The sequence below is a fragment of the Stegastes partitus genome, unplaced genomic scaffold, assembly GCF_000690725.1.
Source record: "Stegastes partitus isolate 25-593 unplaced genomic scaffold, Stegastes_partitus-1.0.2 Scaffold606, whole genome shotgun sequence".
Taxonomy (NCBI): domain Eukaryota; kingdom Metazoa; phylum Chordata; class Actinopteri; family Pomacentridae; genus Stegastes; species Stegastes partitus.
This window is the reverse complement of record NW_007578337.1, coordinates 206,870-222,006: the sequence shown is the minus strand read 5'-3', so window position 1 is coordinate 222,006 and position 15,137 is coordinate 206,870. Positions and strand designations below refer to the sequence as shown.

Below are 15,137 nucleotides of genomic sequence, written 5' to 3'. Positions count from 1 at the left end.
AAGCAAAGGAACCAAGAGCACACAGATTCCTCTGCTTTCCAGGCTACAAAATGTGCATATGGGAATACAATAATCCATCCATCCATTATCTATACACCGCTCAATCCTCATGAGGGTCACAGGGGGCTGGAGTCTATCCCAGGGGACACCCTGGACAGGTCACCAGTCTATCACAGGGCGACACTTAGAGACAGACAACCAAGCACACTCACATTCACACCTACAGACAATTTAGAATCACCAATTAACCTCAACATGTTATCGGACCTTGTGGGAGGAAGCCGGAGAACCCGGAGAGAACCCACGCTGCACGGGGAGAACATGCAAACGAATACAATAATATCGGACAAAATACAATCAAAACACACCTCAACCAGCTGACTTGCAGTTTTCATTGAACACCATTATAGTTTTAATGTCAAGTTGTCTGCTGTTTAGGAGAGATTATTGGTCTGGTCACTTGGATTAATCGTCCATTTGGTCAAAAACAAACGTCTGAACGACCATATTTTTAACTAACTCAATGCCTCAACCGCTCAGTATCACCTGTTGAGATTATTTTTGTAGTTTTCATCATTGTACTAGGCCAATATTGTAATAAATCCACCGAGTTGAATCAGTGTGATGATGAACAGTGGTGGACAAACCCACTGGTGAGCCCAACTAATCAGATGGGAGGAAGAAATGATGAACCAAAGTTTCTACACATTCAGAGTGGTTGACTTCCTGTCGTACCTGTCACAGCTTTCCTGTATGTTGAGGGACTTTTAGCATCTCTGGTTTGCTTTTTATCTGAGTGAAGCAACTTTAGATTTTGTCTGTGTTATGTGGCAAGACGTTGGTGAGCTACTCATAGAAACGATGGCTGTCCAAAATTGTGATAAGTTTTTCCCCCCATAAATAGTTAATAGGGGTGTTTGTTTCAGCATTCTTTATGCGTGAGTGTCACTCTGATCATTTTGTACTTCTGTTTGCTAATTAATTAATGAAACTTCAGCATAAAACATCACACAAGCACACTGAGTGAACTTTATATTCAAATTTTTGTCTAGTGTTGGTGAGACCTGTGCTTATAGTGAAAGTAAAGTCAGATTTGTTTACAGCAATCAGCCACAACATTAACGGATGAAGTTAATAACATTGATTATCTTGTTACCATGGCGCCTGTCGAAGGTTGAGATATATCAGGCAGCAAGTAAACAGCCAGTTATTGAGGCTGATATGTTGGACGCAGAAAAAATGTGCAGCCTGAGGATCCGGGAGACAAACTGATGGCTAGATAGCCGGGTCAGAGCATCTCCAAAATGGCAGATGGTTGTGTTTTGTTCCTGGTGTGTGGCGGTTAGCAAAAGTGGTCCAACGAAGGACAACCAGTGCTCAAGACTTGGTGATGTACTTTGGGAGAAAAGCTGGTTCCACAGAAGAGCTAATGTAGCACCAACTGCTGAAAACTGTAAAGTTGCTGTGATGGAAAGGTATCAGACCACACGGAGAATCTTAGTTTGACTACTGTGCACCACTAAAAGCGCTTAAAATGGGCACATTAGCATTAGAACTGGACCGTGGAGCATTGAAGGAAGTTGGCGTGGTCATGTTTTCGTTGAGATCGGCCGGTGCGTTGCTAGGAAGAGATGGCAGCAGGGATGCACTACGGCAGGAAGGTGAACCGGCAGTTTGATGCTCTGAGCAATGTTCTGCTGGGAAACCTGCAGTTATGTGGATGTTACTCTGACATGTACCATCTACCTAACCTTGCTGCAGACTTTATACACACCTTCATGGCATCTTTCAGCAGAATGACGCTACCTGCCGCACTGCAAAACCTTGTTCGGAACGGTTTGAGGAACATGACAAAGAGTTCAAGATGTTGACTTGGCTTCCAGATTCCCCGGATCTCAATCTGTTCAGGCGTCTTTGGGGAAAAACGAGTGCGATTGTTGGAGAATCCACCTCGAACTGCTGCTAATATCTTGGTTCCTGAAACCACAGAGCACCTTTATTAGGCAGGGGGTTTCAATGTTGTGGTTGTTTGTTGTTTAAAGCGCAACTGCACAATCAAAATAGCAAAAACCGTAAAACCACACCATAAAAAAAGACTAGTTTAAAAGACAAAAACGCATTAAAATTAAAGAAAGAAGACCACAACAATCTGAAAAGCAACTCTCAGACTGAGTGAAATGCAGCAGAATAAAGACGTTTTAAGATGGGATTTAAAAACAGGCTCTTTTAGGGTCAGTCCAACAACTGTACAACACAATGCTTTTGTCAAAAAACTGAATTGTTGGTCATCCATTGCACACAAAGACATTACAGATGTGACTGTGACATCATAAGTGTGATACAGTGCAGCTCCTCAGCAGCAGGTTTAATCCAGTGCACGACTCATCACGTGAACATCAGCTTGCTGTTTTTTTTTTTTTCTCTCTCCCAAAAAGCCACCGTAGCTTTTTTGACATCTTTGCTTTGTTCAGCACGTACAAACAGCTTTGCGTGCTCCGTAATGTCAAAACCGAGCTGCTCTTTATTCTGTACGGGAAACTGTTCCCGCTTTTCCCCCCACACAAGCGTCTCTCTTCGTAATTCATCCAGAGCACAATGCAGCAGGGTCTGGTCGGTTTCAGCCCCGCTTAAGGCATTAGCTCGGAAGGATTATCCCACCAGCCAAACGCTCGGTCACAAGCGGCACGCATCCTCTCATACAATCACTCCGGTGGACACGTGTCTCATATCAGGGCTGCTTTACAACCTCCGATCAGCCCGGAGGGATGCTGACCTCTACAAGCACTGACGTGACCTTTTATGTTATGTCGTGCAGCTTTCAGAGATTGATTTTGATATTGGTTCCGTTGCAGTAATGCACGATTTGATCTGGTGACATCTTTATCAACATGTATAGAAAGCTGCACAATCATGACAAAACTGATGCTTATGATTATTTAAACTATAATGACTTTCTTAATTATTATTGATTTTAAAGACAAAATAATTTTATTGCACTTTCATTTCGATAAACACTGTGTTCACTTCCATGTTGTGCTACCTTCCTGCTAATGTGCAAATCTTTGCATGAAAATAAGACTTGAAATAATCTCTACCTGCACTCAGTGCATCTCCGAGAAGCAAAATTTGAATTAAATTATACCAATAAACCTAACGAGCTGAGTATGTGCTCATCAATAAGCACCACAATTTACTGATGTTCCCTAAACGCCTCACATGCAGGCTACAGTAGTGGCTAGCAAGTACACAGAGAACCTTCTAGTCTCCACTCAGTTACTGCAGCACAGCAACTCAGACAGATGAGTGACCAAAAACTAGTGTAAAAAGTGAAATAAGATGTTCTAATGTCAGATTTGCCCAAGTTGAAACCAGGTGATTTTATCTACATGGACTGTTTTTTATGTGTTTTCAATTAGCAAAGCATTTTAAACATCAACATTGCAGTCGTTCATGTTTGTTTGATTGTTGGATGCCAAAATCATGACCATGATTAGTGTTATATTAATTGTGCAGCCCTAAATACACACATAGGACTGTTCATGTTCTGTATATACAGGTTTCCATGTGCATCACAGCATATATGAAAGAGGCGAGGGAGCTGTGTGAAGTCAAATAAACTCTGATGAGTCACCTGAGTCTGTTTTAGAGAGGAGTGAGTTTACCAGACCTCTGCAGCCTCATCTCATATTGAGGCCAGAGGCTCCGCTCCTAAACCCCCCCAAACCTCAGAACAAGCTGCTGGTGATTGAGCTGCATTATAGGTGCCAGGTTCTGACAGGGTCTCTGATTCTGCCGCTTCAGTTTTGATTCGTTTCGGTTTAATCTGGCCGCTGTGAGTCCAACCGATGGATTGTAAAACCCACAGAAGGCATTTGTTTCCAGGGCTGACCAAATGCACTGGACATGTCAAGATACTTCATAATATATTCCAATGTGTGCAAACTGACAAGTAGTTTTTGTAGAACAATATGAAAGGACAGTCAACAGTAATACGTGCGGTGACCCCATAACTAATATGAGAGATTTGGTTGCAAAACATCACTGATTTCAGATCTGTTATCCAGCTGCACATGAATGCACCTTTTCACAGACTTTTGTTTATACATCATTTCAAACCAACATGTTCTTACAGACTCTGACAAGTGGACCACCTTTATACTGCAACCTTCAGGAAGTATTCAGACTCCTCTAGTTTCTCCATGTTTGGCTATGTTGCAGTCTTATGCTAACATCATTTAAATGTCAACGCCCCATAATGACGAAGTGAAAATGGAAGGTCAGAAATTCTTGCAAAATTTCCAAAATATCAAACTGACATAAGCATTCAGAACCTTGAAATGAATCTCCAGTGATTATTTCTCTTGATCATCTTTGAGATCTACACATTGAGTGCAATCCACCTGTGAGGACCTAAACTGATTGGATGTGATTTGGAAATAAAGTCTCACAGCTGACAGGGTTTATCTTGAATAAAACGTCCAAGCATGAAGGAACACATCTGAATACTCTGTATATTGTACTGTAATATGACATTTCTGTGTTATTTTGGAGACAACATTGTGGTTAAAAGTCACATGTACACGTCATCACTTTAATCTTTTGCACCTTTAACAATAATGTGGTTTGAACACAACCTGCGTCTGTTAGTTGTTTGACATTCGCTCACTTTTACTGCTTCAAACTAACTTTTCACATGAGTTGCTCTGGTGTGTTTTTGTCATTTGGGTGCATCAGCATATAAATTCTTCCCCCAGAATAACGCATTGAAGTGTTTTGTGAGTTCCGATACACACTGGTGACTTCTGAGCACATCATGTAAATGACTGTAAACAGGGATAAAGGTGCAGATAAATGTTTCTGTACTCTTTATTTCAGTCAGAAAAGGTGGCTCTTCTATGGCTTTTATGAGCAGTGTTTGCCGTTGCCTCGTGTTGAAACGCTGCAGAAGAGAGGCTGCTCTCTAAGCGATACACCTGTCGTGCTATAGGATGAGTTTCTTGGAGAAAGTGTGCAATTTTTAAACATTTTAATTCAGAATGCTCTGGCAGCTGAAGCTCCGTTCCCAGCTCTGCACTCTTTGCAATGAATGCATAATGTTGACCACTTTATCACATCTTAGTGTTTCCCACAAGTTGAGAATTTGCAGTAGTTAGGTTTATGCAGGGACTCATGATTAGAGGAGAGTGTTTTCTGAAGCTACAACTTGCAGATGTCACATGCACACTATAGATAGATGCAAGCAGCTGTGCACAGAGAAGCTTCTAGTTTCCACTCAGTTATTGCAGTGCAGGAGCTCAGACAGCGGTGTGGCCAAAAGCTGCTTCACAAAGAGTGAAATCAGACGTTCTAATGTCGGATTTACTCAATTTGAAATCCATCCATCCATCCATCATCTATACACCGCTTAATCCTCACTAGGGTCGCGGGGGGGCTGGAGTCTATCCCAGCTGACTTAGGGTGAAGGCAGGAGACACCCTGGACAGGTCACCAGTCTATCACAGGGCTACACTTAGAGACAGACAACCAAGCACACTCACATTCACACCTACGGACAATTTAGAATCACCAATTAACCTCAGCATGTTTTTGGACCTTGTGGGAGGAAGCTGGAGAACCCGGAGAGAACCCACGCTGCACGGGGAGAACATGGAGACTCCACACAGAAAGATCCCGGGTGCCCCCACCGGGACGCGAACCGGCAACCTTCTTGCTGCGAGGCAACAGTGCTACCAACTGCGCCACCTTGCAGCCCTCAATTTGAAATCAATTGATTTTATCTACCTGGGCCCAAAGGTGCACAGAAAATCCTGCTGAACGTAGGTGCATCAGTGTGACCGATTAAATGTTGAGTTGACAGATTCTTTGGTCGGATGTTGAGCTCTGGAACCTTGTCCTGTCTTTAAACTGCAGTGCTGGAATAAGGTAAAATGAAATATATTAGTGGGAGCTCTTTTTTGCTTTCGGTTGTAGAGCGCTGCTTCAGAACGTGTGACCAGTATGACCGACTTTGTGCGATGCATTATATCAGAGTGTGAGCCTCGGCAGCTGGCACCTCTCGGCCGCCAAACGACAACCTCGCACATTGTCACACATAAAAAAGGCTGCATGGGGATGAAACGCGGTGAAAAGGATTCTTCTTCCTGAAAGGTGGTGGTGATCACTTTACTGGCAAACAGAAGAGAAAACATCAGCCAAACAATTTAGCTTGTCGGCTGCGGTTTGGAGCTCAGTGAATCGAAGTGACAGAGCTGAAAGCAGCACTTTGCCTCAGCGGCGCTTCGAGTTCAACATTAAGCTCGAACAAAAATGATGCGACTTAAAGCTATTGATTGCTAGACACATTTGCAGACAGTAAAACTACATTTGAGGCATTTTAAGGACAAGTTAACTGTAGTTTACTCGTCCTGTCGTTGGAAGATTTACATTGTGGTTTGACAGAGGCTTTTATTTGTTTCATTTGCACAGTGACAGATCATAAAAGATGTCATAAAACCTCATGTTTATGCTGCTGAGATGAGCTCTCCAGGGGCTAAACACAAATAAAAGCCAGACAGCACATCTCCACCAGATCAGTGATGCTGCTCGTAGTCTGACCCGACTCTCTACTTGACCAGAAACAACTAATTGCCACCCTGGGATCAATCACACAGCAGCTAATGGCAAATGTAAACCAAACTGTCCATCTGACATGTAAACTCCAGCAAACAGATCAGCGTCCTCAAACAACTTCCCGCTGGGGAGCCGTCAGGTATTAATGCAGCATCCACTCAGCCTGTCTCCACTAAGTGCTGTATGTTTGAGGTCATTTGAAACTGGTCTGACACTTCCTTTACACACTTTTGAACTGCTGAAACTAAATCAGCACTCTTTTATCCTGTAGGACTGAAACCTGTTATTGAATCCAGTCGTAAAATGTTGAGTTTTCTGTGGTTTTGATAGCTGGAATGCTTTTGTTTAGAGTTTTTAGTTGTATTAAATACCTGTCACAGAAAATGACACAAGACCTCAGTCTAATCAAGAGGCTAAAAACTTTGACATGTAAGACAGAGTGTTGTGGGGTCCACTCTATATGACTGGATATGTCTGTGAAGATGTAATATTGTTGTTTATTTATTATGCGCCAGCTGGCAGCTTGGGTTGACAGTATTTTAATGTGTTTTTACAGCATTACTGTTTTAATTGATTTCAAATCTTAATTAGAATCCAAGGCTTATTGTTTAATACTTTGCTAGACCAGTACATGTAAACAAACTTTTCTGTGCTGTTCAACTTTTTTGGAGGGTTATGCATCAGTTTGAACAAAGAATAACAACAATGTCTCCTGTAGTATGTAAAATGTAAGAGTAGGACTATTTAGAGAAGTTGCCTCCTTTGACATGGGGATCATTGACTTTCTAGCTTCGTTAATCTTATGATTAGCTGATCTGATAAATGATGTACACTATCTTCAAATACAGTAACATATTAGGTAACCTGCAGTAAAGCTGTATTATCTGTCGGAAAGGCTAATTAGCTGACTTTTTTTTTTTTTTAAAGCTAATGTTTTTGTGGTATATTAGCTTGATGTAGCACCAGCTAGCTGTCTCACTAAATTAATAATGTCATGCTGTACTAGGATGCTGAGCTAAATAGCTGACTTTATATTAAGTTGTAATGCTAAGCTATGTTAACATGCTGTAAAACTAGCTAGGTAAGTAGCTTACTTTATGTTAAGCTAATAATGTAATGCTGTATTAGCTTGATGTAACACTAGCTAGCTAACTAACTGACTTTATGGTAAGCTACTAATGTTATGCCAGATTAGCATGTTTTCAAATTAACTAGCTAACTAACTGACTTTATGGTAAACTAATATTGTTATGCTATATTAGCGTGCTCCTGAAGTAGCTGGCTAACTAACTGATTGCATGGTAAACTAATAAAGTTATGTTACATTAGCATGCTTTTAAAGTAGCTAGCTAACTAACTAACTTAACGTTAAGCCAATAATGTTGTGCTATATTAGCATGCCGTTGCGTTAGCGTGCTTGAATGTTTTGCGACCTTCGGCTTTACATCCCTGCTGATGCAGCAATATTATGATACTATCACGATAAAGTTCAAACTTCTGTCCAAGGTGGCTCAATTGTAAATTCACTCTCAATAATCAAACTGTTAAGAAAGAAAATTAATTAGTGCAATAAAGTGTAGGCTAACATTCATGTTGGAGCTGAAGTCAAAGCAACATCAAAATTTTAGAATAAAGTATATTTTATGTATAAATAATAAGTATTAAGGGACATGTGATGTTGGATTAACCATTTAGTTTTGTAACCACAAAGCTGTAGTCTAGTTTGAGTTAATTGCACTTTAAAATTGTTGTCTTGCAGGCTTCTTGTGTACGTATTATAATGATATTCCTAAAATACATATTTTAAAAGAGAGTAAAATTGCTCCTAATTGGACACCTTTCCTTCGTTTACCTGCTTGTCAGAATACGGAGAGTAAATGTCAGATACGTGATAGTGGAACAGCTTTCCTCATCTCTTTTCGCTGTGACTCGGTGTTGCATCACCGCGAGCCTCTTTCAGCGTCAGTCCATTCACTCAGGTGTTGTCAGAGCCCGGCTGGCGCTTTACCAACGAGGCCACCGGGTTTCCTGTGAGCCGCCGCCAAGCTGGCACGAGTGACACAGCAGGCGAGCCGCGCTGACAGAATAAGACAAATGACCTGTTAACGATCTCCCCGTCTCTCGGCTTATTCTTCCCCGAGTCCGTCCGACTGTCTGACTGTCTTGTCTTATCGCGGCTCGCACTCCAGGGCCGTGATTGAATGAGCGCATTGATCTCCCTCAGTGAGAATATGCATTTAAACTTGATTTAAATAACCAAATTACGCTAAAAAGGCCATAAACTTTTACTCTGCTGTGCGGTCGGATGACTATTACACATGTCCAGGGCTCTTAATTGCATTGTAGATCAATATGAGGGACTTTCTAGCCCCAAGCCCAGAGCGTGGTGGCATTTCAAGGCGCTGCTTTTCTGCATTTCAGGACATTGTGTGCTGCATCGAGTGTGAGCTGTCACTGCTGTTGTTTTTAAGGTTTCTTTAAAGATCTATAATGTTAGTGTGGATTTGTGCGGACATGCAGGACCTGCTGTGTTTTCTCTCTCTCAGTTGTTTTTCTTAAAATAGCATTAATTCTGAAACTTATTTCTGCTCTTTTGAGGCCCAGAACTAAGTCTTTCACTCCACAATATGAGAATCGGTTGCATTTTACCATGAAGAAAACAACTTTTTAAAATGTTTTACATTGTTTTGTGTTGCACAAATGAAAAAAATGCTCTTGTTTACCCTCGACGAGCTCACAGTACGACGTTATAGTGAAGACAACAAAGAGCATTAATGTGTTCTGTAGCATCACCAGGAATAATTGAGCATACACCTCCAAATATACGGTAATAAATGTTCTATAATCCAAACAATGGTGCTCTGATATTCATGTTTAACTGTGAATTCAAGAGCAAAAGGACAAATTACTACAGATTTAATTGTTTTCTTGATGAGCTTTATGCAAACCGTTTATTTCTCTGCTTTGTTAAAATCTCTCCCTTTTTGTACCTTACATGTAGTTTTTCTTGCTGAATATATTCAGAAACAACAGAATTATTTGATTTTTGCTAAACTGAATATTGATAACTTCACAAGCTTCATATTGATTAGTTCCATGAATTATTGTATTTGCTGGAAATCAATCATTCGCACGGTCTACTAACCAACAGAGACACGGCAACTCGATGAGCCTTGTTTTGTTTGACCAACAGTACAACGTGAATACTGATGAACTAATCAAAAAGATTAATTATCTATTAGCTTTCGACTAATCCAGTTATTCCCAACGGCTGGTGATTGTACAGTAGCCAAAGGGTTACATGGAACCATGAGTGGCTCTGAACAGGTTTGAGCAGAAAAGATGGCTTTAGTTTACCAAAAATAAAGAATACGCAGCAGAAATAGTCGTGCATGAATGATTAACATAGAAAAGTAACAGTAAAAAAGTTGATAAATAGTTGGAATTTTCACGATTTACACTCAAAGGCTCAATGCAGACAGACAATTCGACCACCAAACAGTTGGAAAATAAATGAGAATATTTATTCACAAATAAACACTAATTGTGAAATCAAGTAACCAACAAGGTCACAATTCAAACTACCACTAACAAAGGCTTAATATCAGAAATCTTATCAAAACGTCCCCTGGAGGACGACGAACTATGATTAGAAATTATAAACAAACTTACCGCAAGAATACAAATCGAATACTAGAACTACCAATTGAGTAGACGCGAGATTGATAAACGACAAACTGGAAGCAATGGTTGGGGAGCTGGAGGAGACTGAGGTGGACCAGATGATTACAACGGAGGGTATGAAGAGCTGGAGCCAGAAGAATCCAACGGAGAGGAGTTGGGGATGAGAAGTGGACTTCAGAAGCAGTGAGCGTTGCGAAAACTGGAGCACAGGAAAGGAGAGTTAGGAGCTGAACCAAAAACAACGAGCAGAGTATACGAACGAGCATAAATGAACTTTGGCTTTACTACGATCCGGCGTCGACTTGTGGCTTTCTGGCGTCTTATATAGTGAGTGTAGGTCTGATGAGTGACCGGGAAGCCACACCTCGCCACAGCTGGAGCAATCGGTTGATTTCCAACTCATAGCACCTGGTCCCCCTACACTCCAGCATGTTCAACACAAACAGAACCAAAAATGCTCCATTAGGTGGAGCCAAAGGCGGAGGTCATGTCAGAATTAGCCACCTAAAAGTAATGGGGACAGCTAAAATAGTTGAAGCCGTGTGGTAAAGGATGCATTATTAACTATAACATATAAAAGCTCAGGATACCTACAGGAGGAACTAATAACACTGGTTACTGCAGCTAATGAGACGACTGATCACTGCTTCACCTGTTAGCAAAGAACTAACGAAACATTTAACAGATTTGGAGCAACACCATTATTAATTTCATGTTTTACTTCTAGCTAAGTTCATGTTTTGGTCCACAATAGGTGCCGACTATCTACTGTATGTTCTGTTTTCTTTATTCATTATTGTCTTTATATCATTTTGACACGCAGCCTGCTTTATCTGAGTTTTATTTCCAAAGACTTCGAGCTAAAAGTGTATGTATTTATGGATGTAATTGTACATATTTATATTTATATATTCATATTTGGATCCTGAAGAAGCACTCTCTCATCTTGCCTGTGTGACTGTGTATGTACAGCAAAATGACAATAAACTTGATTTGATTTGATATTTACAGATACAATACAATCGTAGAAGTGGAAGATCTTCTTCTTCTTCTGATTGTTGTTGGGTGTTTTTTAAACCCCCAAACAAAAGAACAAATATTAGACAACACTACAGATGCTTGCAAATAAAATGGAGAGACTTCTTTTACATTTAGGCAAATAGGGACCTTGGTGTTGCCCAAATATACAAGATCAGATTCTAAAACTTGCAATATTATCTATTTTTTCAATTCAATTTTATTTGTATAGCGCATATTTACAACAACAAGTCATCTCATGGGGCTATCTCCAGTATTGTCTAAAAGAGCTCCATCATTTAATGCCAAAATAAAGCGACTGCCTAAATAATACATAAATCCTGTTTTTTAATTGTTAGTCATGACAAAAAAAACCCTAATGACCTGTGATACACTTTAAATTGTTGTGCTTTGCAGTGTGCACAATTGCAATAAGTCAAAGTTTTACAAATATCCATCCATCCATCCATCCATCTTCTCCCGCTTATCCGGAGTCGGGTCGCGGAGGCAGCAGCCTTAGCAAAGCCGCCCAGACTTCCCGATCCACACACACCTCCCCAAGCTCTTCCGGGGGGACCCCTAGGCGTTCTACAAATATATTAAGTTAAACTGAGTGTTCACAAAGAAAAATCCTCCAGCAACCCCTTTGGAGTTATTTCAGCTTCTACCAGAAACATGTTCTCTGAATAAAGCTGTTAAAGGTTCTTTGTGGAACCAAGCAAACAGGGTTCCTTGAAGATTCCCAGAGTTTCAGAGTAGCAGAACCAACGTAATGGGCTAAACGCAGCCTAAAGTGGCAAAAAGCTGTTCAAACTGTGCAGCAGTGGAGCTGCAGAGCGGGTGTTAGCATGAATCAGCAAACTGAAGGACCATTTCACATCATACGAGAATATCTGATGCAGTGTTCCTGTAAAAATTAACACTTCTGGAGCTGAGAGGGCAGATTTCACAGTTAATGAAAGGTATTTATTATTCATTAGTACGTGCTGCAAATGGTGAAGAGGTTAGACTGAACCGTAAACACGCTGATCAAGTGTCTGAAGGTTCACTTTGTGTCATCAGAAACCCGTCTGTCCACCCACAAGACAAACTGTCAGAAACATGGGCTGACCGGGTGAAGTTGGTGTTTATGTATTCTGCAGAATGAGTCCTTTGTCTTTTCACAACTCGCTTTCGTTTCCATTGCATCTGTTATCACGGTGTTAATACAGACACATGGTTTTACGTTTTATTCATGTTCCTACCGAGGTGTGCGGTACTATTTGTTAAAGTTTTGCAGTTTTTGTTGAACTGTTTTACTGCAATCACACATTCTATCCAAAGGCTCTTTATGTAACTTGGACACATTTTTTGAAATTTTATGCCGCTGCACCACATTCTTAACTTCAATGTAAACCTCATTTAAATTAATGTAGGTGTTTATGTTTGTAAGCGGTTACATTATGGTGCATCAGGACGCTGTTCTCAAAGAGATTTTTAATAAAAGACTGAAACTTTTCCTGGTTACATAAAGATTAAACAAGTAAAATGAAAAAAATGTAATAATCATTGCTTAGGAATGAGTGACTTCTTGACAAAGACATACATTAAGCCAGCGTTCGATTTAAAGAAATGTTTTTTTATTTGATGTATTCCTGTTTTTCTTAACAATGTGCACAATCATCACATCCTCTGAAGTCTCCAGTGTTTTCAGTTTTTGGGAGAAAAGCACAGTGAGGCAGTTTTTTCCAAGTTCTTACCTCCATTTCTGCATGCATTTCTTATAATACTTTTAATTTTACATAATCTGGGGACTCCTAGCAGCTTCTTTTAAGATAGCCAGACAGTCACTGCTGCTTCTGCAAAAAACAAAGCACACACAAGGAAGAGAAACACGTGTTCAGCTTAGAGGGAAAAACAGATTCTTGTGGTTTTAGACGACCACAACAAAGACAACACAAATGATATTAAAATGCCGTTAAGGAGGAGAAAAGCTGAATGCTGAACTTACAAACCCTTCTTTTCTGACATTGTGACTAATCTGTGTTTTTTCTCTTTCTCTCTTAGTAAAGAAAGCCAAACTCCACGGGCCTCCAGGTAAGAATCCATGAACATCTTCTGTATTATTTGAACATGAAGAGCAGTAATACGACAGTAGGTGGGACTGGCAGCTTTTGTTTTTCTTATACATCAGAGTTATTTCACTGTAGATAGCAAGGAGGTAGAGGGGCCCCAAAACTGGACCTTAAAGGCCGTGAATCAGTCATTTCAGCTGATGTTGAGACAGTTAAATGCATAAATGTGATTCATCCCGTGGAAACCATGAATTTGTGTGAATGAATTTAACAGCAATCTTTTCAAAAGTTGTTGAGATGTTTCACTTTGGACCAGAGTGGTGGACACAGTTTGACCCGGTCATTAACATGACGAAATGATAAATCATCATTTGAACCAGGCAGGACTAGGAAGAAGAAAGAAAACTAACTATTTGGTGGCAACTTTCTCTCTAGTTTTTAATTCTTGTGTCGAGAACATGATTTATTTAGTTCGTTTGAGAAAAAGAGCATCAGTCTATGTCTTAAGTTATTCTGTTTAGTAACTTGGAAATGGAAATAATGAATGTTGTCACTAGAAGGCAAAGTAGTGTGACGTAATAGAGCAGATAGGGACGGGTACCAAAGTTTAATAAATCAGTTTGGTTCTCAATGCTGGAAAAATCTTTAAAAATGGATTTCCTGTTATTGTTGCAGAAGTGTTGTCTTACACATTTGCATCATTTATACCGACTATTCTGGTAGATTAGTCGTAGCAGCTGGACTTGCTTGAGATTCCTTGAAGATGTTCCACCTCTCATCCAAGAGGCTTCATCAGGTCTGACTGACTAGTTGGGAGTTCCAGATACTTATATCCTAAAGGAGTCATTAACACCTGAGTTTCGGTTTTAATTGGGGGTTTGTTGCTCCTCCCCCTCGTTATGTGAGTCGTTAGTGCTCCTCCTGCCACAATGGGGTTCATTAGGGTCTTTTGTGGCTATAGGTGTGAATGTGGGTTCATCTTCCTGGGGAGAGATCTTAGGACTGAATTGTAAACAGGTGAGAGGTGATGCCTCAGACCTCCACCTAACGACTCACATAAGGAGGGGGAGGAGGAATCAACCCCCAGTTGAAACCAAGACTCAGGTGTTAATGCCTCCTGAAGAATATAAGTATATAGAACTCCCAACTAGTCAGGCAGAACTGATGAAACCTCTTGGATGAGAGGTGGAACGTCTTCAAGGAACTCAAGCAAGTCCAGTTGCTACGATTAATCTCCCAGAATAACCATGACCTGGATGACTGAGACTCTTCACAGACATTTATACTGACTATGATGTGATGCAGAAGTACAAGTTTAGAAGTGTGTTTGCACTTCTTTAGAGTGATGATGTCTCCTGCATGTAAGAGCAGAAAGACGATGAATCTGTTGAACAGTTCATCAAAATCAGACAGAGAATTACGGTTTGCAAGCAGCTCAGAGCCTGAACATGGAGTTAACTAAACTAAACAAACATGGATTCATGATGAAAGTGGACTTTAGCCTTGGCTGCATTCATTAATTCAATCTGAGATGGTCAGAGCATCATTTGAACTGTTGTTTCAGAAATTCACAGGTTCAGAGTGCTTCTGCATTTTTTATTTTTTATTTTTTACCTTTTCTAACTGAGTTGGCAGCAGCAGAAGAAATACTTTTCTGAGTAAAACTAACAATATCACATCATAAAAATAGTCCTACCTTCATTTTTTTGTGAAATAAGGAGTGAAAGAGAATATTTTTAGAAACAAAGCAATTTCTTTTTAATTTTCTTCCTA

At 40.3% G+C, this 15,137-nt stretch overlaps 1 protein-coding gene across 1 annotated transcript in view; it reads left to right on the top strand.

The window, feature by feature from the left end:
• The window catches only part of LOC103362826 (protein unc-13 homolog B-like), a gene marked incomplete at its 3' end in the record, with an annotated part of 222,157 nt that overhangs the window by 13,107 nt on the left and 193,913 nt on the right, over positions 1 to 15,137 (top strand). Inside the window, exon 2 of the mRNA XM_008289320.1 lies at positions 13,357 to 13,386. Within this exon, the coding sequence (XP_008287542.1) occupies positions 13,357 to 13,386 (30 nt within the window). The remainder of the gene's footprint in view (positions 1 to 13,356; positions 13,387 to 15,137) is intronic.